This window comes from Martes martes, assembly GCF_963455335.1.
Source record: "Martes martes genome assembly, chromosome: 7".
NCBI classification, from domain to species: Eukaryota; Metazoa; Chordata; class Mammalia; order Carnivora; family Mustelidae; genus Martes; species Martes martes.
Genome location: NC_137894.1, coordinates 99186500 through 99214311, shown reverse-complemented (window position 1 = coordinate 99214311; position 27812 = coordinate 99186500). Strand labels below are relative to the sequence as shown.

The 27812-nt window shown below is 36.7% G+C and overlaps 1 protein-coding gene across 3 annotated transcripts in view; it reads right to left on the bottom strand.

Moving 5' to 3' along the window:
- STYX (serine/threonine/tyrosine interacting protein) overlaps nucleotides 1-27812 on the bottom strand; it is a 42786-nt gene that overhangs the window by 13538 nt on the left and 1436 nt on the right. For 2 of the 3 annotated variants that reach the window (XM_080807726.1, XM_080807728.1), the window contains exons 2-9: nucleotides 13954-13986; nucleotides 12039-12092; nucleotides 8250-8347; nucleotides 4514-4574; nucleotides 2694-2730; nucleotides 2295-2334; nucleotides 2152-2202; nucleotides 413-485 (exon numbers count right to left, since the gene is read on the bottom strand). In XM_080807726.1, the coding sequence (XP_080663852.1) occupies nucleotides 413-485; nucleotides 2152-2202; nucleotides 2295-2334; nucleotides 2694-2730; nucleotides 4514-4574; nucleotides 8250-8347; nucleotides 12039-12092; nucleotides 13954-13986 (447 nt within the window). The remainder of the gene's footprint in view (nucleotides 1-412; nucleotides 486-2151; nucleotides 2203-2294; nucleotides 2335-2693; nucleotides 2731-4513; nucleotides 4575-8249; nucleotides 8348-12038; nucleotides 12093-13953; nucleotides 13987-27812) is intronic. The other variant, XM_080807727.1, reaches the window with a different exon arrangement.

Genomic DNA, 27812 nt, shown 5'->3' with positions numbered 1-27812 from the left:
CATCTGGGTGGCTCAGTGGGTTAGGCCACTGCCTTTGGCTCAGGTCATGATCTCAGGGTCCTGGGATCGAGCCCCGCATCGGGCTCTCTGCTCAGCGGGGAGCCTGCTAACCCCCTCTCTCTCTGCCTGCCTCTCTGCCTACTTGTGATCTCTGTCAAATAAATAAATAAAATCTTAAAAAAAAAAAGACTCTTGATCTCAGGATTATGAATTTGAGCCCCATGTCAGGTATAGAGATTACTTAAAATAAACAAACTTAAAAGCTTTCTCTTGCTCTCTCTCTCAAATAAATAATATCTTTAAAAAAAATAAATAAAATTTAAAAAATTAAATTCTACTTAAATTACGTAGACAAAAGATTTTAATTATCCTCCTTTCTGACTACTTTAAAGAGGAGGAACAAAGAAGTTACCTGAAGTTGATGGACAAATCCAGCATTAGGATTAATGCAAAATCTTCTTTCTTGAACATAAGCAAATGCATCTCTGAAAACAAAAAAAGAAAAGTAAGGTGACGGTATTATTTCATGAATTAATCTCAATTTTTTCAGTATTTACCTAAAATAGGAACTTATCCAAAAATTTACCTAAACAGGAAATCATAATCATAAAACTTGTGCTACAGAGAGGTAGTAAGCTGTAGTGGAAAAATCAACAGGATGGACAGATGAAAGATCACCATCCCTCTATTTACCAGCTTGTGTTCTAAGGGAGTCTGCTCAACTTTCTAAGCTTTATTTTTCCTGTCCGTAAACTGGGGTTTATAATAATTCCTATTTTGGAGGGCTATTACGAAGATGGGTGATTTTAAGTATAAAGCACCTTATATACCATCTATTACATAGTACGTGCTCAAAATTTTATCATTGTTTAAACAAGAAGTGTATCTACTTTCTTGTGTTGTTATGAGGCTTAAATGAGATAAAGAGCCTGGAAAAGCACCTAGCACATAGCAAAGACCCAATATATGGAAGCTATTTTCACTATTATTACTGTCGAGACACCAAATAATAAAGAGAATATATAAAACAGTCTACCAAGCATTAAATAAACAAAGCATTTGTATTCAAATAATATTAACAACTGATATTTTAAAGCAAAATTTCCATCAAAATTTAAACTTAAAGGATACCAAACAAACTAAACAAGCATTTGAAGATCTAGTCTGTGTCAAGAATGTGGATCCAATGCTGAACGCAGCTCAGATGAAGAGAGTTAACAGGGAACATGGTATAATGATGGACAGGTTGACACAGGCATATCATGCAAAGTTTCATGGCCATGATAAGAATTATTAAGGATCAGGAACCTTTGAGAGCTTTTTGGGGTAAGGTAATTATTTAATCAGATTTATCTTTTGAAAAGATCATTCTAAAAGTAGTGTGAGGAAAAAAAAGACTGGAAAAGGAAAGAGTACCTGAAACCACTAACCATGTTAGAGTCCAAGAGAGACATGACTGGAGGTGGGATTAAATGATGATGAAGAGAAAGAGACAGATTCAAGGTATATTTGAAGACATAAAGGAGACAAGATTAATGGGTAAGTTTGGGAGAAGAGCGTGAAAGACAAGGAGCTGTCAACGATTACAAGACTTCTAACTTGTACAAGATACACTAAAAAAGGAAACTGTACACTGGCCAGGTTTTTGTTTTGAGGCTCTTTTTTATCTAGGCAGTATGCTTGGAAAAGTTGATTCTGGTTAAGAAAGACTACAATGAATTGTGAATAGAAGCTGAAACAATTTGTAGGTAATTTTTGATCCAACTACTGTTAAAGGAAAATATAATAAATTAGCCTTTTAAGCAAGGGAAGCAATAACATCTGTGTCTTAAAAAAGAGTTTTTAAACTTGGGCTAAACAATTCTCTAGCAGTAAATAATCAGTTTTCCATAATTATTCCCAACTATAACTCCCTTGGCTTCTTAATAACATTTAGCACTACCTCTGTAAAACCACAAAATATTAGCCTAAGTAGATCTATTCAAGGTAGATGAGCTATAAAGGTTAAGAGACTAATGGAATATAAGAGCCTGCCTAATCAACATGAATAGATGACAAAATCAGGATATCAACTTCAAACTCCCAAATTTCCATTAAGCTTCATTTTACTGAGAATTTAAACTGTGGCTAGGTTTCAGAGTACTTTCTTACCTGTACTTCATTCCAAATGTTTCCATAATGTATGCAATAACAAAGGCAGCACTGAAGAGGGGGAAAAAATTTTAGAAAAAATATAGAAAACACAGCTCATTAATTAAATGCTAAAGAAAGAAAGATAATCTCTAACTTCATACCTCCTGGAGATCCCTGCATTTCCATGGACAAGAACTTTTCCTGAAAAACAAGAAATAGTTATTCTGACAAACAAAAACCATCTAATTCAGCAACTAAAATATACTGAAATCATGTACTATACCATAGTAAGATAAATCTTTTCTTAAACATTTTATATTTTATAGATACCACACCTGGATATTTATTAGACTTTAAAGCTGACTTGAAAATAAGTTATATAGAGATATTTAAGAAAGCCTATCCAAATGAAACAAGAAGTTGGGAAAATATAAATTTGGGAATAGTCTATTATATGCAATTGCAACTTCCATATCCTGCATTTAGGACAAATGTTATCTAAAACATTAACTGTAACACATAATCCCCTAAAAATAAATACTGAGTAAGAAAATATTTACCTCCAGTCTGTAAGCTTCCATCAATAAATTCTTTAGTCTGAAGGCAAAAGACAGTGTGTTTTAATAAAACATGTGGACTAATACAAGCATAAAACAGATACACAATATACATATGGTAAAACAAAATATATTGAAAACATTTCTTGGTATATATATAAAGATTTTATTTATTTATTTGGCAGACAGAGATCACAAGCAGGCAGAGAGGTAGGTGGGGTTGGGGGGGTTGGGAAACAGACTCCCTGCTGAGCAGAGAGCCTGATGCGGGTCTTGATCCCAGGACCCTGAGATCATAACCTGAGCAAAGGCAGAGGCTTAACTCACTGAGCTACCCAGGCGCCCCTCTTGGTTTATATTAATGAAAATTGCTTTCATTCAAGAATTTCCAAAATGCTACAAATGCACACATTACAAATTTTAAAAATTATACAGGAGCTAAAATTTAATTTAATAAATTCAAAGTGTGATTTCTCAGATATTTGGAGATTATGAAAAGGTTAAAAATAATAAATATATTTATGCTCCCACCCTTCCAGGCTGCCCCATTTGGGCAGGGGGATCAGCTTTATTTCCTGGGGCAGGTAGGAAGCAATCGCCTAATTAAAACCTCATTGGGATCCTTGAGTGAGGGTGGAAGCCATGCAAAAGAACCCATGAGATACTGGGGGTGGGACGTGTGCCTGAGCACTAGGGACCTGGGTGAGACCCCTGCAGTGGAGAGTAGGCCATTAGAGAAGTGTTTCTTACAGAACCTAAGTTGTTAGGAAACATTAAAAATGTGGCCAAGACAGCTAACAAGGACCATCTGGTCACAGCCTACAACCACCTTTTTGAAAGAAAGCGTTTCAAGGGTACCGAAAGTATAAGTAAAGGATCTGAGCAGGTAAAAAATGTGAAGCTTAATGAAGATAAACCCAAAGAAACCAAGTCTGAAGAGACTCTGGATGAGGGTCCACCAAAATATATAAAATCTGTTCTCAAAAAACGAGATAAAACCCACTTTAAAATGGTTTTAAAAAGGAGATATAACTCCTTAAAAAAGGAGATAAAACCCTTTCCCAAAAAGGGAGATGTTGTTCACTGCTGGTATATGGGAACACTACAGGATGGGACTGTTTTTGATACTAATCTTCAAACAAGTTCAAAGAAGAAGAAAAATGCCAAGCCTTTAAAAGTGTTAAGGTTGGAATAGGAAAAGTTATCAGAGGATGGGATGAAGCACTCTTATCTATGAGTAAAGGAGAAAAGGCTCGACTAGATTGAGCCAGAATGGGTTTATGGAAAAAAGGACAGCCTGATGCCAGAATTCCACCAAATGCAAAACTCATTTTTGAAGCAGAATTAGTAGATACTGACTGAAATAGCAATGCTTCAAATATGAAGACATCAGCAACAATAAAACACAGCCTTGAAGAAACTTAGGTAACTAATTAGAGCTGGTTACTATTATAAGGGAAGAGTCAAATGGAAAATCCAAGAACTCAGATATTGTTTACCCAATCCCCAACTCTTAATGTAGATAATCCATTATAATTCCCTAAAGTTTGAAATATTTTACTACAGCTATGTAAAATATTGGTTAAGGTGAAATGACTTTCCTTATACCTCATGTTATAAACTAAAAGCCTCAATAAAAACATTCAGTGTCTTGCATTAAAAAAAATAATAATAAATATTCTTTAAAATATAATCCCACAATTTTCAATCATAACAAAGTAAAAGTAGCATAAGAAGGAATTAGTTTCATTATTAAGTTTTAGAACCATAATTAAGTCAAATCATAAAATTTAAGTGATATTAAAGCATTTGATACTACTTACCATGGGAAAATAACGTATTATATTTTCAACTGGATTATCTGCAATATCCAAGACTAAATACCTGAAAACAGAATATTTTGTGATAAGCACACCTTCAGATAAAACTCTGTATAAAAAACTTGAAAATTTCTCGACAACTATGAAAATAATGGAAAACAACTTTCAAAGTATCATATTCCCAAGAACTGGGTCACAGATTTTATATTGTTTAAATACACAGCATTTAAAGCCTTAAATAATAAATTAATATTTCTGATATATTTGTATTTTAAAAAAATCTATCTCATTAAAACTGAAAAAAATCACATGAATGAAGAAAACTTTCCTCTAACTCATAATGGACCTAGCATATGGAGAAAAAGTGTCTGTTTCTTTATTGTTATCCTATTTCTACTAACTTCCCCATGGACTAGAAGATTCTTCTTTGAGTGGCCCTCTGACCCCTCCTCACAATGCTACAGAGGACAATTCAGAGGAAGCCCAAAGTCTGAAAGAGAAGAAGGTAATCAAAATAGAAGTTTAATGGAGCAATGAGTCAAACATTCATTGCCTGAACTAACCTTCAGTAGAGCAAAATCAACCAAGAGACCACCTGTCCTATAATTTTACACTCTGGAAAACACAGGTAAGACATTATTAATATGCTAGGCTTATTTTATTTTGTGAAAACCTTCCCTTTCTAACCTATCCTAGACCACCTATTAATACAACTATAGTAATGAAGTCACAAAATTTTTAAAGTCAATATTGCCTTAAAAATACAGTTCTTTAGTGATCACTTAAGTAGTGAAGTGATCATTTAGGTGGTAACAACTTCAATAAATTCAGAGTTTATCACAGAGAAGCTAAAAATCAGTATCCAAGGATAATCCAATGTAAAAACCAAAAGGAATCAGACAATGACTGTATCCAAAAGTGATTGTGTAGACTGAACTATTACATAAAACACTGCTTCAGGAAAAAAAAAAAAAAAGGTAATTCAGAGTTAATCTAAAATATTATACTGCATGTCATTTTGAATGTTAAAAACTATTAGCAGTCAGGGTGCCTGAGTGGCTCAGTTGGTTCAGCACATGACTCTTGATCTAGCTCAGATCTTGATCTCAGGTTGAGTTTGAGCCCCGAGTTGGGCTCCATGCTGGGTGTGGAGCGTACTTTTAAAAACAAAACAAAACAAAACAAAAGGGAACCCCCCCACCAAAAACAAAAACTATTAGCATAGGGGCACCTGGTTGGCTCAATCCACAGAGACGCCCCTCTTGATCTCAGGGTTGTGAGTCTGAGCCCCACACTGGGTATAGAGATTACTTAAAAATAAAATCTTTAAAAAACAAAACCAAAACTATTAGCAGAACTATCAATCTATAAACCAATATTCCAAATCTAAGGAGAAAGGGTTCTTCCATTAGGATAAAGAAGCTGTACCCAGGACAGTTTGGTACTAAAAACAAAATCTCTAGACAAATTAGAAATGTATAATACGGCATTTTAAAATATCATGGCATTTTAATATAGGTAAATCTATTTGTGTGTAGACATAATACATATACATATAATAGAGTTAAGATTTAGAATGAATATGCCAAAATGTTAACTAAAGTGTTTCCTCTGGGTTGTGGTATTATGGATGATTTTATATTCTTTTTGGCATTATTCTGTATTTTCCAAAGTATCTATAAAGAACAAGGATTTTTTTTCTAAGATTTTATTTATTTGAGAGAATAGAAGCAGCAGTGGGGAAAGGAAAAGGGAGAGGAAGAAGCAGAATCCCTGCTGAGCAGAGAGCCCAATGCGGGGCTTGATCATGGGACCCTGGGATCATGACATGAACCAAAGGCAGATGCTTAACTGACTGAGCCAGGCACCCCAAGACCAATGATTTCTTTTCCAATTAGAAAAACATTCAATCTATTTTATTTTAGAATACAGACATTCCTTTTTTAAAACAAGTTTTTATTAACTGAAAAATGTGTACACAGGTAAAAAATTCAAACAGTATAAAAATATCTGCAATAAAAAATAGGTCCCACTAGCATTCCAGACCCTGAATTTCCCTTTTCAGAAGCAACCACAATCAGATTTCTGGTCTTTTAGCTTAGAAACTTTCTATGCATGTACAAGAATATATGCCTAATATACCGTATATATTTTTAAACACAAATGAGAGTATACACTTGGCTATATACCTTGCTTTTTTAATTCAATAAATCTTAGTGATTATTCCAAATCAACACACTTAGAAATATTTCATTCTTTTTCATGATTACAGTATTCTATTATACATTTACACAATATACTTTAGAGTGTCATACTGATGGACACTCAGGCTGCTTTCACTTTTACAAACAATAAGGCAGTGCATTAAAATAGTTTTAACATACATGCATTTATATACATACAGAATATCTCTAGAATGATATTTAAGGGTTAATAGTAGCTGCCTCCCAGGAGAGAAGCTAGATGGCTGGGTTTAGAAGAGGAAAGAGACTTACTTTATTTATATAGCTTTTTTTTACTCTTTTCTTGTACCACGTGTAATACATATTCTTTATTTTTAAAATAACATTAAAAACCATTAAGTGCTCAACCACACTCATGATAATGAGAAAGGCAAATTAGAACCATGCAAGACATCATTTTTACTCTAGGAAATTGGGAAAAATTAAAAACGTTTTATAATTCTGTCTTGGAGAGATAAGAAGAAAAGAGTCTCATTCACTTCAGAGTAGGAACATAAAATAATACATCTCACTAGAGGGCGATCTGCAACATCCATTAAAATTTTAAATGCTCACGTTCTTTGATCCAACAATTCCACTTGTACAAATTTATCCGACTGATATATTCACACACGGATTAAACAATATATATAGGAATAGCCACTATATTAGCAAAAGACGAAACACTCTAAATGTCCAATAGGTGACAGGTTGAATAAATTTTAGCACAGTCATACAATGGATTACTATACAAGTTTAAAAAACCAATGCACCTAAGTAATGATATGAAGCAATCTTTAAAATATATTAACAATTTTAAAGCCACTGTAAAAAATAAAAGTTTATCTATAGGAATATGCTTGTATATATAACATAACCCAAGGAGGATACTCAAAAAGAGTAGATGCCTCTAGAGAAGGGAATTGAGTATCTAAGGCACAGAAATAGGGGAAGTCTTCAGTTATACTGTATATGCTTTAGAATCTTTAAAATTTTGCATTATATGCATTATTTATTTGCAATTTAAAGGAAACTTATTTGTTAGATAATATACTATATGACCATCCTTATAAAACAGATATGTACGTGGGGCGTCTGGGTGGCTCAGTGGGTTAAAGCCTCTGCCTTCGGCTCAGGTCATGATCCCAGGGTCCTGGGATTGAGCCCCGTATCGGGCTCTCTACTCAGCGGGGAGCCTGCTTCCTCCTCTCTCTCTCTCTCTGCCTGCCTCTCTGCTTACCTGTGATCTCTGTCAAATAAATTAAAAAAAAAAAAACAAAAAAACCCAGATATGTACAGGACAAACTTCTTGGGTCTCTCCCTACTATCACTTTACTTATCACATAAACTTTGCTTTGCACCCCACTGCAAAACAAAAACAAAAACGAAAACCACAAACACCCACACACAAAAACAGATTATGTACAGAAGTCTGCTATAATAAAATCAATCAAAATAAAAACTACATTTCATTTGCTGCCCGTAACATTTTAATTAATCACAGCAATAATTCTTACCTAAATAATTGTTGAAAGTTTGGTTTAACAAAGTTTGCTTCAATATTTTGTCTTATGCATATTATATGGGTTATTCCATATTTCTGTAGTATAGGTAGCTATAAAAAATGAGAGACAGGGAGAGAAAAAGTTTAAAATACAAAACATCATCTTATTGTAACACAGATGTTTGAAAATATATAAGGACTGAACATTAGAATTAGTATAACCACATCTAAACTTTAAGTACAGGGAATTAAAGCTAATTTTATAATAATATCCCTGAAATGATCAGCAAGATATTTCAGTGATTCAAGATTAATATATACTACATAACCTCAAAAGGCTAATAGGATTATTTAATATAATTTTAGAGCTTGCTGAGACCTTAAAGATAATTTATTTCGGAAACAATACTAGATAGTGGTTTAAAGGCATGAGCTTTGGAGTCATGAGAGCCCAAGCTCTATATTCCAGCTCTGCTAATGATGTGAGCTCCGTGGCTCAGTTTTACCAAGTGAAAACGGGGAAAATACTAACCTTTTCATTGAGTGGTGTGACAAATATGTATGTCAGGTGTTTGGCGCAATGCCTGGCGCACATGGCAAGTGTTCTGTAAGTGGCAGTTACTGTATGTATATTGACAATCTTTATTTTTTAGAAGGGACTACTATAAGGCATAAGCAATTATTGAACATCACTGACATGAGTAAAAGCAGTACCACGGCCCAAATCTCTAGACTACACCATGCCTCTCCCAATATATTTTTTCTACTACAAGCCAGAATTAATTTATACAGTTCACAGACTAATAACATTTCAGTTTAAAAATTCTTCTGAAGTTAAAACTGGCAACTCCAAATGATATTATATTCTGTGGGGCTTTTTTGGCTCTACATTTAAAGCAATTTAATACGACAATCTTAGATAAATCAAGTTTTTATTTGCAAGTGATTATAGGTTTCAGTGAATATAATGTGCTTGATAATGTACACAGCATGTTATATACATATACAACATATGACATATATATATAACATAACATACTAATTTAATAGAATGTAAATTGCATGAGAACAAGGACTTTGTTCACTGATTCATATACATATGTTAACAGTACCTTGAACATATTAACTGCTCAATAATTATCTGTTCAATAAATGAAAGAACAAAATCATCCTGTCAAGAGGAGTCAGAATTCATAATCTTGGGTTTTCTATACTTTCAGCTTATACTCCTATATATTTAATTCCCACTTTCTGCATTAAATAGTCCATAACAATAATACTAATAATTCATAAGAGAAATCAAAGAGTAATTTGTATTTGTTATGGACTGAATAATTGTACTTCTCTAAAATTCGTATGTTGAAACCCTAACCCCCAAGGTGATGGATGTAGTAGGAGATGGGGCCTTTAGGAGTTAGACAGATTTAGATGAAGTCATGAAGGTGAAGCCCCATGATGGAATTAGTGCCCTGATAAAAGGAAGAAATATCAGAGCTTCATCCTTCTGCCATGGGAAGATACAACAGGAACACAGCCATCTCCAAGCCAGGAAGAGGGACCTCACCAAAATCTAACCAAGCTGCACCCTGATCTCAGATTTCCCAGCCTGTACAACTGTGAGAAATAAAGTTGTCGAAACTACTGGTCTATGATGTTTTATTATAGCAGTCTGAGCTAAAAATGTGGATTTCAAGTTTTAAATGTTAATTTTTGCAGCAACTTTTCCTATGTCTGGCAGAGATTAGATAGAGTTTAATTATCTTATTTCCTGAGTGCATCCTGAGTTAGAAGAAGGGAGGTAAGCATTTGGTAGGATTAATATTTAATCAATGTTCCATTTATTAAACCTCCAAAACGTATTCATCTATTCTTGTTTATACTTGATCTGTGATACATAAAGTTTTCATATCTACTTTATTAGTGTGAGAAACCATATCCATAACTATGGATAAAAACCTGCTTTAGCAAGCTTTAAAGGCCTATTAGACTATTACTGAGTAAAAAAACAAACCTTAACAAAATAGGACTCAAATGTAATAGCACACAATATCTTTTACTTTCAACGGATTTTCATTTACATAAACCAAATTATGACCTAATCTCATACCTACAAACTACAGAAAAACTGCACACAAAGTAACAGTTCAAATGTATTTGAATGCAATAAAAGGTAGACTTAACTAAATGAGTATTAGAAAACGAGTTTATTCCCTAAGGTTTATCTTTATTATTATTTGTTATTGTTATATATTTTTAGATGATGGTATGAAAAGGAATATGAGCTGTACTATGATAATTTAGATTTGGAAATAATCAAATTTTGCCATAGAAACTTTTCCTCAGTCTAATTTTAGACCATAGTAAAATTGAGGGGGAAGAACTTTTTGTTATTTTGGGTTTTTCTTAAGATTTTATTTATTTATTTGACAGAGAGAGATCATAAGTAGGCAGAGAGGCAGGCAGAGAGCGGGGGAAGCAGGCTCCCCGCTAAGCAGAGAGCCCAATGCCGGGCTCAATCCCAGGACCCTGAGATCACGACCTGAGTCGAAGGCAGAGGTTTAACTCATTGAGCCACCCAGGCGCCCCAAGGGGGAAGAGGTTTTGAGGAGATCTGTAAACAAATACTTGTAGTTTAATGTGACAAATACTATAATAGGTAAATTTCTAAAATGCTATAGGAATACAAAAAGCAAATAATCTAAAACCATCTTGAAGGCCAGTATTTTGTGAATACTACATTATTTGATTTTTGTTTAAGTAAGTTACAGTTAAGTCTATAGTTCTCTGTATTTTCCTTAGTACTTTTTATTTTCACCAACACCCCCTTTCCAACCTAGCTGTAGGCCATCAAAAGTAGGTTTACTCTTATATATGCCTCAACAGTCAAAAGGGCTTCCAGTTTCAAAGAAATTAATTTTAAAAAAAAACCTCCCTATTCATCTAAAACTCATAAATACATTAAATTAAATCATTAAAGTTAAAAATTCTACAGTTTTGTTTTTTTTTTTAACGAATCTTACTGTAAGTAGATATCATACACAAGAATACTGACTTCTAAATAGGGTATTGGGGAAAGCATGTGATATGTTACACATTATAATTCAAAGTCAATTAGCAGCACTGTCCTAATTCACAGGACTGAATCCTCTAGGAAGTGGCAACAGAATTGCTTCATATATTAAAATGAGATTTACCCTGTTAACTGTGTTAACTAAAGAAATCCATTTCAGTTTGACTACATAGGAGACAGATATACATGGTATAACACTTTACAGCCTGGAGCATCCAGGTCTCTGGTTTGGAAAAACAGAAATAGGATTTTACCAATTAAAACAAATGTGCAGGGGCACCTGGGTGGCTCAGTGGGTTGAAACCTCTGCTTTCGGCTCAGGTCGTGATCTCAGGGTCCTGAGATGGAGCCCCACATTGGGCTCTCTGCTCAGCAGGGAGTCTGCTTCCCCCTCTCTCTCTGCCTGCCTCTCTGCCTACTTGTGCTCTCTGTCTGTCAAATAAATAAAATCTTTAAAAACAAAACAAAAAAACCGTGCATACACATGCACACACACACACATTTACCCTTGATAAAGAAAGATTAACTAAAATGTCAAATATACTTATTCGTGATTTGTGGTGACACACTTGACAATCATTGGTCCAGTAATATTTAAAAAGAGTTAGGTACTCCAGAGTAACATGCAATATTTATAGACCTTCCCTCAAAACTCTTACTACTAAAAAAAATGTATTCCAAAAAAGCTGGTTATTTAATAGTCTCCTGATGAATCAAACCTGAAGTTCATACCTTGCTTTTCATAGCAGAAGAATATGGACCTAAAAACAATCCAGGTAAAATTTCCTAGGGGAAAAAAAAAAAGTTGAGATATTTCCCATTAACAACGTAAATCTACACAAACTATGTACCATATAAGTAGATTTGTGGAGTATTTTCATAATTGTTATAGTAATTTGCTTTAAGAGTCTCATGCTCTACTGACTGAGCTAGCTGGGCGCTGAGTAATTTGCTTGAAAAGCTTGTAATTTAGGGAACATTTCCTAGCCACACGGAGCAAATGATTGGGGAGAGAAATGGATATGTGCTTTATATATCAAATGAGACATTTAAAATTTAAATATAGTTCTGAAAAGTCAGATATCTGGGGGCACCTGGATGGCTCAGTGGCTTAAGCCTCTGCCTTCGGCTCAGGTCATGATCCCAGGGTCCTGGGACGGAGCCCCGCATTGGGCTCTCTGCTCAGCAAGGAGCTTGCTTCCTCCTCTCTCTCTCTGCCTGCCTCTCTGCCTACTTGTAATCTCTCTCTCTGTCAAATAAATAAATAAAATCTTAAAAAAAAAAAAAAAAGTCAGATATCTGAAGTTCTACAGTGCTTTTTAGAAGCAGTTTGGGTAAAATTATCATATTATATGACTATCTTTTTTTTGAAAAAAGAGAAGAGTAGAGAGACAGAGGTGAGAAGGAGAGAGAATCTTAAGCAGGTTCCCTGCCCAGCACAGAACCTGAGGAGAGGCTCAGTCTCATGATGCTGAGAATATGACCTGACCCAAAATCAAGAGTCCCAGTGCTTAACCGACTGAGTCATATAGGTGCCCCTATATGACTGTCCTTCATATTAATAAAAATCTCTAATTTTACTTATATTCTCTGCGATAATTTAGAAATAAAATAGGCATAAAGAAAACTACCCCTTTGGAATTACACAAAACCTTATTCAGCCAAATCAAAAGTAGCACAGGACACAAGATTAGAACTGTTGTTACTTATTGTTAATAAAAGTATTATTGCAAAGTTTAAAAAAGACCAGTATCAAATGTTTGCCTACTGACAAGAGTTTCAACAATTTTAAATAATACCTTCCAAACACTGGATTAAAATTTATTCTATGTAAGTTCAGTATAGAAAGATTTTAGTTGGACTATATCATATCCTAGATATTAATACAGTGCAATTTTTCAGTTCAGTTCTATGAAAATTGTTATTTGTGTAGAGGTCTGATTTCTCCTACCAGCTTCTTGTGGGCAGAAATTACATTTACTCATCTTTGCATTCCCTACAGCACCAAGTAAAATGCTTCATAAGTACTCAGATACTTTTAAAAAGAGAATTTTCACTAATAGAGAAAAGAAACAGATTTTTATAATTCAAGGTATTCCGGGGAACAGGAGACACTGACTGATTCTGGGGTTAGCAGAGTGACTGTAAATGGTAAGAAATGCAAAAGAAAAACAAACTGCTATGAGGGTTAACTATCATTTTATCATTCCATTTTGGGAATATTCCACTCAGTCTTCTGGAGGACTTCATTATGGAAGTTGACTGGAAATCAGACATAAAAAGGAACGATTATTCAAGAGTGATCTGCTTTATAGTCAACTCTTTTCGACTTATCTAAACTAGACATTCACAGAAAACAGCTTTCAAAAGGAATAAAATATTGTACCCAATTCTTCAGATAAGGAAAAACAAAGTGATTCTTTAAGCATATACATATATTACTATGTCCATGATTCTAATCTAAGGAAGAAAGGCAACAACTCATTTCCCATCTTTTTAAGATCCATGATTAACCTTAAATATGTTGATTTTTAAAATACTTAATGATGAACCTATAGATCATGAGCCAACAGGTCTCAAATCCTTTGTGAAATTAGGTTATTTAATAATGATAATAGTAATACAGGTGGTTTGAATATTATCTTACCTGCATCTCTCGTCGCATAGGGTAGGTCCATTCCTTAAAGACGGAAAGAAAACACAAGAATAAAAGTGAATGACAGATAAAAAAAGGTTACCCAATTAAAAGTTAAAGATGTGACATACAAGTGTATGGATTGTTTGAAAAAATACATTGTACTTTAAGAATATTCTACAGATTATTGGCTTTGCAAACACTTGAAAATTTGAGTTACAAGAAACAATGATTAAGGGGTGCCTGGGTGGCTCAATCGGTTAAGCATCTGCCTTCAGCTCAGGTCATGATCTCAGGATCCTGAGATAGAGCTCCACCTCATGCTCCCTGCTCAGTGGGGAGTCTGCTTCTCCCTCTCCATCAGCCTCTCTCCCCTGGCTTGTGTACTCTCTCTCTCTCTCTGAAATAAATAAAATCTTGGAAAAAACAACAACAACAAAACAAACAAACAATGATTAAAGTATTCTTTAAGTAACTATGCTTCCAAAATTACGATTATGTTACTTCGTACAGTGGATGGAATAGCTCATCAATTAAAGAAATTTCTCCCCAAAACTGATCCTCCAAATCAGAAATGCCAAATAGCCATCTTGTGATTCAGGTCAACTTTAACCAACTGGCAGCAGATAGCTAAAACACTGTGTGAGGAAAGACTTAAGAAGAGTACTGTGATCAATGAACAGTTTATATAATGGATGAAAGAATGTTGAATCATAGGTATTTGCCATCCCTGATCTAAACCACTAAATGGTTATCAAACAGCCTTTTTCATATCTCACTTGGGCTTGATCTGTCTTTTAGCAGTTTGATTCCTTTTAAAGATACACTTTATGAAAGTATAGAATTCATTCTCTCTTTGGAATGCAGACCAAAGTAAACAAGTTGGAAAATAAAGCACATGTCAATGGCAAAGGACAGAAAACATTTTAAAAGCTGGGTAAAGGGGTGCCTAGATGACACAATCGGTTAAGCACCTGATTCTTGGTTTCAGCCCCAGCACCTCTGCACTCAGCAGAAATCTGCTTGAAATTTTCTCTCCCGGGACACCTGGGTGGCTCAGTTGGTTAAGCAGCTGCCTTCGGCTCAGGTCATGATCCCAGCGTCCTGGGATCGAGTCCCACATCGGGCTCCTTGCCCCGCAGGGAGCCTGCTTCTCCCTCTGCCACTCTGTCTGCCTATGCTCACTCGCGCGCTCTCTCTCTCTGACAAATAAATAAATAAAATCTTTAAAAAAAAAAAAAAAAAAAAAGAAATTTTCTCTCCCTCTCCCTCTGCCCCTCCCACTTGTGTGTGTGTATACCCTCTCTCTTGCTCTCCTCTCTCTCTCTAACATTAATAAATGTTAAAAAAAAAAAAAAAGTTGGGAAAAGAGGAGCACCTTGGTGGCTCAGTCGGTTGAGCACCTCACTCTTGATTTTGGCTTATTTTGGCCCAGGTCATGGTCTCAGGGTCCTGGGATCAAGCCCTACATTAGGCTCCTTGAGAGGCAGGGAGTCTGCTGGAGATTCTCCTCCTCTTCTTCTGCGCCTCCCTCCACAAAATAAATAAATAAATCTTTTTTAAAAAATAATGAAAAACTTGGAAAAGAAAAAAGCAGTTACAGTGAATTGATAAGAAGAATCAAATATAGTACAGATAGTCCTCATTCATAAACAGACTGCATCCCAAAAGTTTCTAACTTGGTTGCTTACAACTTAGAATTATAAATAGAAATGAGGTTTCTAAAGTTAAAACTGGAAAAGCTTTTTTAAAAATCTTTCATTTTCTGGGGAAAGGAATTAAGGGGTACAAACTTCCAGTTATAAAATAAGTCACGTGGGGTGCCTGGGTGGCTCAGTTAGTTGGGCAACTGCCTTCGGCTCGGGCCATGGTCCTGGAGTCCCAGGATTGATTGAGTCCCGCATAGGCTCCCAGCTCTGTGGAGCGTCTGCTTCTCCCTCTGATCTTCTCCCCTCTCGTGCTCTCTCTCACTGTCTTTCTCTCAAATAAATAAATACAATCTTTAAAAAATAAAAATAAGGGGCGCCTGGGTGGCTCAGTGGGTTAAGCCGCTGCCTTCGGCTCAGGTCATGATCTCAGGGTCCTGGGATCGAGTCCCGCATCGGGCTCTCTGCTCAGCAGGGAGCCTGCTTCCCTCTCTCTCTCTCTGCCTGCCTCTGTCTACTGTGATCTCTCTCTGTCAAACAAATAAATAAATAAATCTTTAAAAAAAATAAAAAATAAAAAATAAAAATAAAAAAATAAAAATAAAATAAGTCATGTGGATGAAAAGTATAGTATCAGGAATATAGCCAATAATTTGGAATAACTTTGTATGGTGACAGAAGTTAAATACACTTATGGTGAGCAATGGGCAGTGTACAGAACTGTCCAATCACTATGTAATATACCTGAAACTAATATAACATTATATGTCAATTAGAACTACCCTACAACCCAGCAATTACACTACCATGTATTTATCCAAAGGATACAAAAATAGTGATTGGAAGGGCACATGCACCCCAATGTTTATAGCAGAAATGTCCACAATAGCCAAAATATGGAAAGAGCCCAGATGTCCTCGACAGATGAATGGATAAAGAAATGGTATGTATACATAAGGGAATATTACTCAGTCATCAAAAAGAATAAAATCTTACTATTTGCAGTGATATGGATGGAACTAGAAAGTATTGTGCTAAGCAAAATAAGTCAGTCAAAGAAAGAGAACTACCAAATGACTTCACTCATATGTGGAATTTAAGAAACAAAACAGATGAACATAGGGGAAGGGAAGGAAAAATAAAATAAGAAAAACAGAGAGGGAGGCAAACCCTAAGAGGCTCTTAACTACATGCAACGAACTGAGGGTGGAGGAATATGGTAACTGGATGACGGGCATTAAGGAGGGCACTTGATGTAATGTGCACTGGGTGTTATATGCAACTGATGAATCAACTAAATTCTACCCCTGAAACTAGTAATATACTATACATTAACTAAATTTATTTTAACTCAAAATGTTATTTTTTTTTAAGATTTTATTTATTTATTTGACAGAGAGAGATCACAGTAGACAGGCAGGCAGAGAGAGAGAGAGAGAGAGAGAGAGAGGGAAGCAGGCTCCCTGCTGAGCAGAGAGCCTGATACGGGACTCGATCCCAGGACCCTGAGATCATGACCTGAGCTGAAGGCAGCGGCTTAACCCACTGAGCCACCCAGGTGCCCTCAAAATGTTATTTTAAATGTTTTGTGACCGAAATAATTCACAGAAAATATGTGCCTTGTCAAGCCAATTTCCAGTGAATGCTGGATGCAGACAATTTCTACAACCATATATAGTGACATGCTTAGAAGTACATTTGTGGGGGCACCTGGGTGGCTCAGCTGGTTAAGGGTCTACCTTCAGCTCAGGTCATGATTCCAGGGTCCCAGGATCCCTTCTCAGCAGGGAGTCTGCTTCTCCCTCCCCCTCCTCAGGTACACTTGCTCTCTCACTCACTCTCTCTCTCCCTCTCAAATAAATAAAATCTTAAAAAAAAAAAAAAAAAGTACATCTGAATATCTATTCTTCTAATCTAAACTGAATTTAAGTAAAATTAACAAACAACAAAGGGGTGCTTGCCTCAGTCAGTTAAGTATCAAACTCTTGTTTGTCTCAGATCATGATCTTGGCGTGGTAAGATCAAGCCCTGTATCAGGTTCTGCGCTCAGTGGAGTCTGCTTTTCTCCCTCTCCCTCTGCCCCTCCTACCTATCAAAAAAAAAAAAAAAATCAAACAAACCCCTTTTCACTTTTTAGGATTACAGAAAAGTTTAAAATAGTACAAGGAATTCCCTTTACCTTCACCTAGATTTTCCAAGTCAGAAAAGTATTTTTAACACATAAGGTAGAAATGTTATACATCTGTAACAGAAATCTTAGCTAGGATGCAATGGGGAATTATTCATATCAGAGGGCTGCAAACTATCAGAAGGGAGGAGGGGAAAGGGGGAAACGCAGAAAAGGGGGGGGGGAGAATGTGTCTGTTTTGTAGAACAAGAAGCTATGGCTAGGTGTTCCACCAGATACTCTCTTCTGTGAGCCAGTTTGGAGGTGACACCCTGCAAAGAAGCCCCCCCCCCCCCGAGTTGCCCTAAAGTTACCTCTGGCTCATTAGAATACTAAGATCTCCTCCCAAGGGTGAGGTTTTCCAACCATTTTTTGAACATACAATGTACACACTAGCATGGTGACATACTAAGCATGAGCAGTTGAAACCAAGTACCTAGGTAACAAAATGTGTTAATTTATTAATGTATCAAGCTCCCTGCCCCTGCTCCCTAGCACACAGAATAAATGTTTCATGGATGAATCCCAAGAGGAGACAGACAGTACTTTGAGAGCCATTTCCCTGTTTCCTTGTGACAAGTAATAAAAACTCTTTGCTTTCTTTTCTTTTCTTTTTTTAGAGAGAGGAGAGATAGAGCAGAGGGAGAGGGAGAGAGAAAAAATCTTAAGCAGTCTCCAAACCCCTGAGATCACAACCAAAGCCGAAATCAAGAGTCAGACACTTAAGTAACTGTACCACCCAGGTGTCCCAAACTCTATGCTTCCTTGGGTTGTGTTCAATTTAATGCACCCTGAGCAGCAAACCTCTTGAATTTGGCTACAGAAAAGACAGAATAGTACTCCTGCAATATAGTCAGCAATTTTTCTTTTTAATAAAGAAGAGAAACAAAGTATTTTTTTGTCTTTAACAGATCTTGGCAATGTGATATTAGTAGGCTATAAACCCCAATAAGCCGTATCAGGAGACCTGCTGATCTTTCATGGCCTTGTACATCTGTTCTTTTAAAACAGACGTATAAAAGAACACACAATGGAGTGTTAAAATGCCCAAATCTGAATGTAGAGCTCAATGAACTTTCAGAGGCAACAGAACCATGTAATCACGACCCAGATCAAGATTTTCCGTCATCTCAGGGGCGCCTGGGTGGCTCAGTTGTTAAGCGTTTGCCTTCGGCTCAGGTCATGATTTCAGGGTCCTGGGATAGAGCCCCACATTGGGCTCCTTGCTCAGTGAGGAGCCTGCTTCTCACTCTCCCACTCCCCCAGCTTGTGTTCCCTCTCTCACTGTGTCTCTCTCTGTCAAATAAATAAAAAAAAAATCTTAAAAAATTTTTTTCATCATCTCAGAAAGTTCCCTCCTCTTCTAAGTCAATATCCTCTCTTCAGAGGTGACCACTGACTGCTGTCACTATAGATTAGTTTTGCCTGTTCTTGAACTTAGTATAAATGGAATCACAACAGTACTATTTTGTCTGGCTTCTTTCACTCAACCTAATGTCTGTGACATTCATCCATGTTGTCTGTCACATGGCTGGCTCAGTTGGAAGAGCATGTGACTCTTGATCTTGGGGGTGTGAGTTTGGACTCCACAATGGGTGTAGAGATTACTCAAAAAAATAAAATCTTAAAAAAAAAAAAGTAAGGGGGGGTGAGGGGAAGGGGTAACAGGGTCATGGACACTGGGGAGGGTGTGTTGTAATGAGCACTGGGCATTATATAAGATTGATGAATCACAGACCTGCACCCCTGAAACAAATAATACATTATATGTTGCTGGTGTTTTTTTAAATTTGAGACACAGAGAGAGAGAACACATAAGCAGGGAGGAGGATCAGAGAGAAGGAGAAGCAGCCAGATGTGGGTCTTGATTCTGAGATCATGACCAGAGCTGAAGGATGAGGCTCAGCCGACTGAGCCACCCAGGTGCCCCTATAATACATTACATATTAATTTTTAAAATATCAATGGAATTCCTAAGTCACAGAGTAGGCCTATATAGTAGGCCTATATTATTAGACACTGCCAAAAGTTTTCCAAAACCAATTCACACTCCCATCAGCCATGTATGGAAGTTCTAGCTGTTCCACATCCTTACGATGGCCTTATTTAAAATGATACTATATATGTAAGACATAAGACAAAGCACAGGACCTGATCATAGATGGAAGTAAGATCAATACCAAAAAGCTGAGTTCCCAAAAGGCAACATTCTCATTGAATGATAAACTGGGGAAGTTAGGGAGGGAGGAGAATTTACCTCATTCCCATAGAAATGAGTACTCTTGCCTTTCTTAGCTTTGAGTCTGAGCAAAATGTGGTGGTAACAGTGGGTTGGAATCTTCCTAACCACAATCTGGCCTTTGCTCAACTTTGGCATTAAAATTCAATTATTTTTGTGAGGCCAAGTGAAAATTCAATGTCAGGTGGTCCTAGGTAGATAGTGTCCATTCTTGGGAGAAGCAAATGCATCTTCTTTCTGGAGAAGCATGCCCTAAACCTAGATCAGAAATAATTCACAGAGGTAAGTTTATAGGAGTTCACAATTTAAAAAAAAAAAAAGAGGAAATGAACCACCATAAAAAACAGATACAACTGAATCACATTCACAAAGGCTGCAGATATCAGGACAATGAAAAATACAATACATTTAGAATATCAAAGGTATGAGAGCATCAAAAGTATGAGCAAGGATTAAGAAATTTATTTTTTAAGAGAACCAAAAGGAATATGTAGAAATGAAAACACACAAATGAAATTAAAAATTGGTGGGACAGGTTAAATAGAAGAAAGGTTGTAGTTAAAGAGAATTTGTGGGGCAGCTGAGTGGCTCAGTGGGTTGGGCCTCTGCCTTCGGCTCACGTCATGATCTCAGGGTCCTGGGATCGAGGCCACTCGGTGGCAGGCTCACGGCTCAGCAGGGAGCCCACTTCCGGCCCCCCCCCCGCCACCCCCCACCCACCAGCCTTTCTGCCTGCTTGTGATCTCTGTCAAATAAATAAATAAAATCTTAAAAAATAAAGACAATTTGTGAACTAGAAAACAGAACTGAAGAAATGACCTAAATTCAGAGTTGGAAAATATGAAGAGTTAATATACATATAGATAGAATTTAAAAGTCCAACAACATCCATAAAATCTAAGTTCCAGAAGGAGGATAGAGAAAATAGAGATACTACTGAAAATTTTCCAAAACTGGTTAAAGACACCACACTTCAGAAATAAGCAACCCACTAAATCCCAAGCAAGATAAGGGGAAAGAAATACACAGGTAAATAGCAGTATACCAAACACAAAGCAGAATTTCTTTTTCTAGACTAAAAGCAAACACAGGAGTGGAAAAGAAGAGTCCAAAAGACCTTCACATATGCAGCCAATTAATTTCCTGAAAGACAACAAGGCAATTCAATTGAGGGGGAAAAAAGTCTTTCAACAACCAGTGCTGGAACAAGTAGATATTTATCTAGAAAATATTTGTCTAGTAAATAAAATGAATTCTGATCCTGACTTCTATCACCACCCCCATCCCAAACCCTCCGCACACATAAACATCTTGCCTGTCTTCACTGTTTCATCTATTTCCAACACTTGATGACAGGTGCCTGGCACATAATAGGTATTCAGTACATACTCGATGAATAAATGGGAAAAAAAAAAGTGTGTATGTATAAACACAAATGCAAAAATGACAAAACTTCTAGAAGAAAACACAGAAACCTTGGAAAAAGCAAAGATATCTTTAAAAGGGCAAAAAAGATTTTTTTAATTAAAAAAAAAAATTATTGGGGCGCCTGGTTGGTTCAGTGGGTTAAAGCCTCTGCCTTAGGCTCAGGTCATGACCCCAGGGTCCTGGGATCGAGCCCCGAGTCAGGCTCTCTGCTCAGCGTGGAGCCTGCTTCCTCCTCTCTCTCTGCCTGCCTCTCTGCCTAGTTGTGATCTCTGTCTGTCAAATAAATAAATATAATCTTTAAAAAAAAAAACCTATTAAGGGCTGCCTTGGTAGCTCTGTGGGTTAAGCGTGACCTTCCACTCCAGTCATGATCCCAGCATCCTGGGATGGAGCCCTGCATCAGGCTTCCTGCTCAGCAGGGAGTCTGTTTCTCCCTCCCCCTGTTCTTGTGCTCTTGCTCTCTCCCTTTCTCTCTCTCTCTCAAATAAATAAAATCTTTAAAAAAAATTTATTTAAGGGAGAGACAGCATGCAAGCCCATAAGCAGAGGGAAGAGTAGCGGGAGAGAGGGAAAGAATCCCCAAGCACACACACTTCCTGCTGAGCGAGTAACCCTACAAGGGGCTCCATCTCAGGATCCTGAGATCATGACAATTATCACACAATGAAATAGTATTCAGTAACAAGAAAGAATCTACTACTACTCCTAAGCACAACACAGGTGATTTCATAGATATTCTGTTCCATGAAAAAAGCCATAAACAGGAGCGCCTGGGTGGTTCAGCCATGACATTAAGCATCTGACTCTTGGTTTCAGCTCAAGTTGTGGTCTCACCAGTAGTTAAGATTGCACCCTGAGCCAATGCCCTGGGCTACATACTCAGCGGGAAGTCGGCTTGTAGATTTTCTCCCTCTGCCCCATCCCCCATTCACACACACATTCTAAAAAATAAATTTTTAAAAAGTCATAAACAAAAGAGTCCATTTTACAGGATTCCATTTATATGAAGTTCAAGAAGAGATAAAACTAAACTGCAGTTACAGAAATAATATTCATTGCCTATTTGGAGCCTGCTTAATACTGTCCCTCTTTCTCTGCTTCCCCCCAAAGAAAAGGTACTGTTTTCTCTATTTTGCATTTCTACTTTAAGTACAGAGAGCCTAAGTAACTTAACTTTGAGTCTAAACAGCTGACTCCAGAAACACTGACACTATACAGCCTTTCAATGTAAGAAGGAACTATGCAGCAGACAGAGTTGTACTAAACAAATATTGACTGGGGCAACCCCTTCGGTCCGCTCCCTCCTTGGGAGCTGTATACTATCACTTTACTATCACTCAATAAACCTTGCTCTGCTGCCCATCAAAAAAAACCCCAAAACCAAAAAATAAATAAATAAAAATAAACAAATACTGACTGCATAAAATGATGATTAGCCTATAGGGATTAAAAGAAATAAAGTATATCGTTTCCAAGCCAGTAGAGGGGAAAATGTAATCAATTTGTACAAAATGAATGAATGTGCATTTAATTTACCAATTATGTTATAACCGTTTTACATTAAAAAGTTTTAAAAAGAACTTAAGCCAAAGATTCTGTCATTTTCATCATGGTACCCCTAACATTGAGCACAGTGTCTGTTACAGAATAAGCACATGATAGGTGTACATTATGGATATATATGGTGCTTCCCCCCCCCCCTTTTTTTTTTAAAGATTCTTGATTAGTCTAATAGACAGTCTTATCTTCATGAAGAAACTTGCCAGAGTTGCAGGAAAGAAGAAAAGCAATTAAAGAAATGTGTACTTTTGGGGCGCCTGGGTGGCTCAGTGGGTTAAAGCCTCTGCCTTCAGCTCGGGTCATGATCCCAGGGTCCTGGGATCGAGCCCCGAGTCAGGCTCTCTGTTCAGTGGGGAGCCTGCTTTCTCCTCTCTCTCTGCCTGCCTCTCTGTCTACTTGTCATCTCTATCTGTCAAATAAATAAATAAAATCTTTTTAAAAATTTTTAAAAAATTAAAAAAAAAAGAAATGTGTACTTTTGAGTTTACCTAAAATAAAATTTCTAAACTGTGCAAGAAAAAACAAAAACAGGGGGCACCTGGGTGGCTCAGTTGGTTAAGCAACTGCCTTCGGCTCAGGTCGTGATCCCGCAGTCCCAGGATCCAGTCCCACATCAGGCTCCCTGCTCGGCAGGGAGTCTGCTTCTCTCCCTGACCCTCCCCTCTCATGCTCTCTCTCACTCTCCCAAATAAATAAATAAAATCTTTAAAAAAAAAAAAAAAAGAAAAGAAAAAACAAAAACAGGAGGACGTATATAGTGAAATGATGTACATATATTCCAGGGAATATCTGGCCCTGTATATGCTAGAAGGCACTCAAAGACACAGCATAAATGAGCTTCCTTCTGGAATATCAATTTTACCAGAAGATTTTTTTTTGAGAAAAAAAGTGTTTTGGGGGCACCTGGGTGAGTCAGTTGTTAAGCATCTGCCTTCGGCTCGGGTCATGATCCCAGAGTCCTGGGATGGAGGCCCGCAATCAGTCTCCCTGCACAGCAGTAAGCCTGCCCCCCACAACCCCCCCACCCCGTGTTCCTGCTCTCTCTGTCACATAAATAAACAAAAACTTTTTAAAAAGAAAAAAAAGAAAGAAAGAAAAAGTGTTTTCATTGGTTGGCCACTAATTTTTATTTTTATTCATTTTAAAAACAAACATGACCATATGGATAGAATGCAAAGCTTACTTGAAGTTTTAAGTGAAATAAGAGGTTTCAAAGAAATTTTGAGCTCCCAAAAGACTGTATACAGTAGAACATGTATGTGGTATTTCTATAAGGAAGATATTATAGGAGAAAAAGGCAAGATGTATTGCAGAAGAGAACGGAAAATTACTCCTATTCACCAGACAAAAAAGCACATAGTCTACTTTTGTGAGCATCAGACTTGCTGTAATAGGCATGGATCCTCTGAAATCTAAAAGGCTTTCTCTCACAGAAGATTTCATTAAACTATTCCTAGTGCTAGAATTAAATTTTGCTCTCAAGCTTCTACCCTCTTTGTTTACCTAGCCCTGATACCTACCCTACAAATCTTAATCCTGTCTTGTCTATCAGTTCTGGTAATGCCTTTAGCATATTAAATCAAGATATTAAGTCATTCATGCTCACTGTCTTGCTCTACCAAATGTCCATCTGTCTGAACGTGTCTCTACCAACCACGTCTTGCCTGTATCACAATCTTAATCTCAGCCTGCCCACACTGCTGCTAAAATCCATCACTTTAGAGATGGTAGTGGTAATGGGGCAGATTCCCAATGATCTACTGAGAATTACTACTGTACTTAATTAGTAGAATCAGTTTCCCAAACTCCCGATGACTAGCCAAACAGTCCCAACTATATTTTTCAAAGCAAAGCAAGCTAGCTAACCAACATAAACCTAATTGTGAAACACACTCTGCTTCTGATGAAAATTAATTCATAAGTGAATATCATTCAATCATCAATATGTGCTAAAAGGTATGGCATATTAAAACATCTTTCATGTTCTCTCCTCCTTCTCAGACAAATGTAATTACATGAGTATAAAACTGTACTTAGGGGATAGAAAAATGTTCAAAGATCAGTAAATAAGTAAATAAACACAGCAAAGAATATAGGCTGTAACCATTAGATAAAATAAAAACTTAATTCTTATTTTCAGATGGATCAGGCTGGATGAAACATAACAACCTTTAGAAATACCAAGACAGATTATGAATTTTAGCTGATGGGAGGAGCAGTTCAGAGAAAAAAAAAAATCATCAGAATACTATACTAGAGCTGGGACATTTCACAAAACAGAAAAATTAGTACTGGGTTTTCTCTTCTCCAAAAAAAATTAGCCCTCTTCATAGTAAGCCCTTTCCTTTAATTTTCATCCCTATTTTGCCTCAACCAAAACACAAAGGAGTTTTTCACTCTAAAAACAAGAGACAGAAGGGCATTCAAGTAAGATCCTTTTAAGTCAGTTACTCATAAATCTGGCTGCCACTAGAATTATCTGACTCCATCACAGACCAGTTAAATCAGAATAGGTGCTGGTAGGGTCCAGGAATGGTTATTTTTTAAAAAGCCCCCTGGGTGATTCTACTCTACAGTCAGGTTTAAAAAGCACCATTCTAAATTTAAGGGATCCTCAATCAAAAATATTAAGCAATTCCCATTTTTTATTCTGTCCTGTGGGAATCAAAAAAGAAAATAAAGTGACATTTAAGTTGCCAAATTGCAACTGAAATAAATTATATTTCACTATCTAAAAACATTAATTTCTGAATTATAAAATCAATAGCCCTAACTATGCAACTAATTTATTTAAAAATTGACAGTGTAAGCTGCTCTTCACTTCTAAAAAGAAAGTACTGTAATCTTGTCACCAGACTCCACTACTAAAACCAATCAAGATTCTTCCATTAATTCAACAAACATTTGTTAAGCTTAGGGTATATACCAGACAGTGTGTCAAGTGCAAGAAACAGTGAGAATAAGACAGGAACACATTGGTGAATAAACTCACTTATGAAAATTTCAGTCTATCATGGAAAAGAGACATTGACCAAAACCATCAGTATGATGTCTATTACAAGTTAGGTATAAAGCACCAAGTGCTACAGAGACTTATAAACCTGGAGGATTAAACTATTCTGTGCAGTGAGAGTGGGAGAGGGAACAGGAGGAGTTAGCAAAATCAGGGAACTCCTTTCTCAGGAAATGATACCTAAAGTTAGATCTAACCCAAGAGCAAATAGTCAATTAGGGGAAGGCAAGCGTAGTGCTGACAGCCACAGAAGGGAAAATGGCAAACACAAAGGTTCTGGGTGGAGGTGGGAGTGTGGAGGGAACCAAAACATTCCAGGAACTGAGAGAAGATGAACATGGTTAGGGAAAACAGAGAAGAGGAAGAGTAGTAGCACAGAATAAGGTCAGAAAGGCAGGCAGAAGCCAGACCACACACCACCTTGCAGATAATGTTAAGGGTTTGAACTTCATCCTTAAAACAGTGGGAAATCACAGCAAAGTTTTAAACAAAGGAGTGACAACCTTTTTGCAAACTGATCTGAACACAACTAAATTTTTGCTGGGACTATCCTAAAAGAATGTCCCGACTAGTATTTCAAGAAATGTAGAAGTAATATTCTTACAGAGGTGACAGATTCATCAAGCCGTCACAGACTGATCATATCAATCATTAAGAGCATGCATTAAAATTTCTCTACTTGAATTCTATTTTTGCTAAAACAAGATTTGGATTGTAATAGGTTTCCATGAAATGCTTCCTAGGTGGAAGAACACTATTACCGGCTAGTCACTATAACTACGTAAGACCATTTGACACTTTACCTATCTCATGGGATATTAGAAAATTAAGGTTCTGTTTTATTAGTTTATCATGAGTAACTATATGCCCTATTTAATGGTTATTTATAGTTCTGTCTGCCCAGAAAGCACCCTCCATCCCCTGTGGAAATGCTCTTACGGTTTTGGCGGGAGGGCTACCGATGATGAACTTCACATCCCTGGCCACAGAAGTGAGTATATGACCTAGACTGCGCTCCTCATTGTATTCCCCCCCATTATGGCTATAAGGATTGATCCAAAGGATGGCACATGACCTAGGTGAAGCCAATCCTCCAGATTTTAAATACTGAAGCTCAAAGAGATATTATTCCTCAATGTGTAAGCTCTGTAAGGGTGTGACCTTGAAGGAGCTGACAGTCAATCTCGTATCTGTGGAGAAACCACAATAAAAACAGAAACCCTGAGAGAAAATAGAGACAAGCACTGACAAGAGGCAGTTCTGATGCATTATGATACAGTCTAGTCAAGTCTCCGAGACCAACTGCACCACTACCTTTCTGGATTTAATTACTTCTTCCCCTTTTCCTTAAGATATTCTGAGTTGGTTTTTGTCACTTGAAACCAAAAGAAAACTAACATCCAATGCTATGAAAAAAGGAATGAAGTTGCTTTCAGTAAATAATATTTGCTTCATTATCTCTAGGCTCTAAGCATTACTTCTGTCCTTGCAGAGGAAAGCTATATAAAATATGTTATAAAATATTTATAAAATTACTTTATAATAATTTTAAAGAAATAAGACATATACACAATAAAAGATTAAATCCAAGTCTATAAACATTTTGAACTAGAAATCAAGAGACCAAGGCCCTCCACTGTGTCTTACACTACTGTTACCTTGGCATATCACTTATTCTCAGGAAGCTACAATTTCTGCACCTCAAAAGAGAGAATGCTCTACACTACTTTTTAAGGTTGCTTCCAGACTGAAATCACTGAATCATTTTAAGGACAAAAAGCATATTCCTCATTCACATTATTCCGTATTAAACAAAGA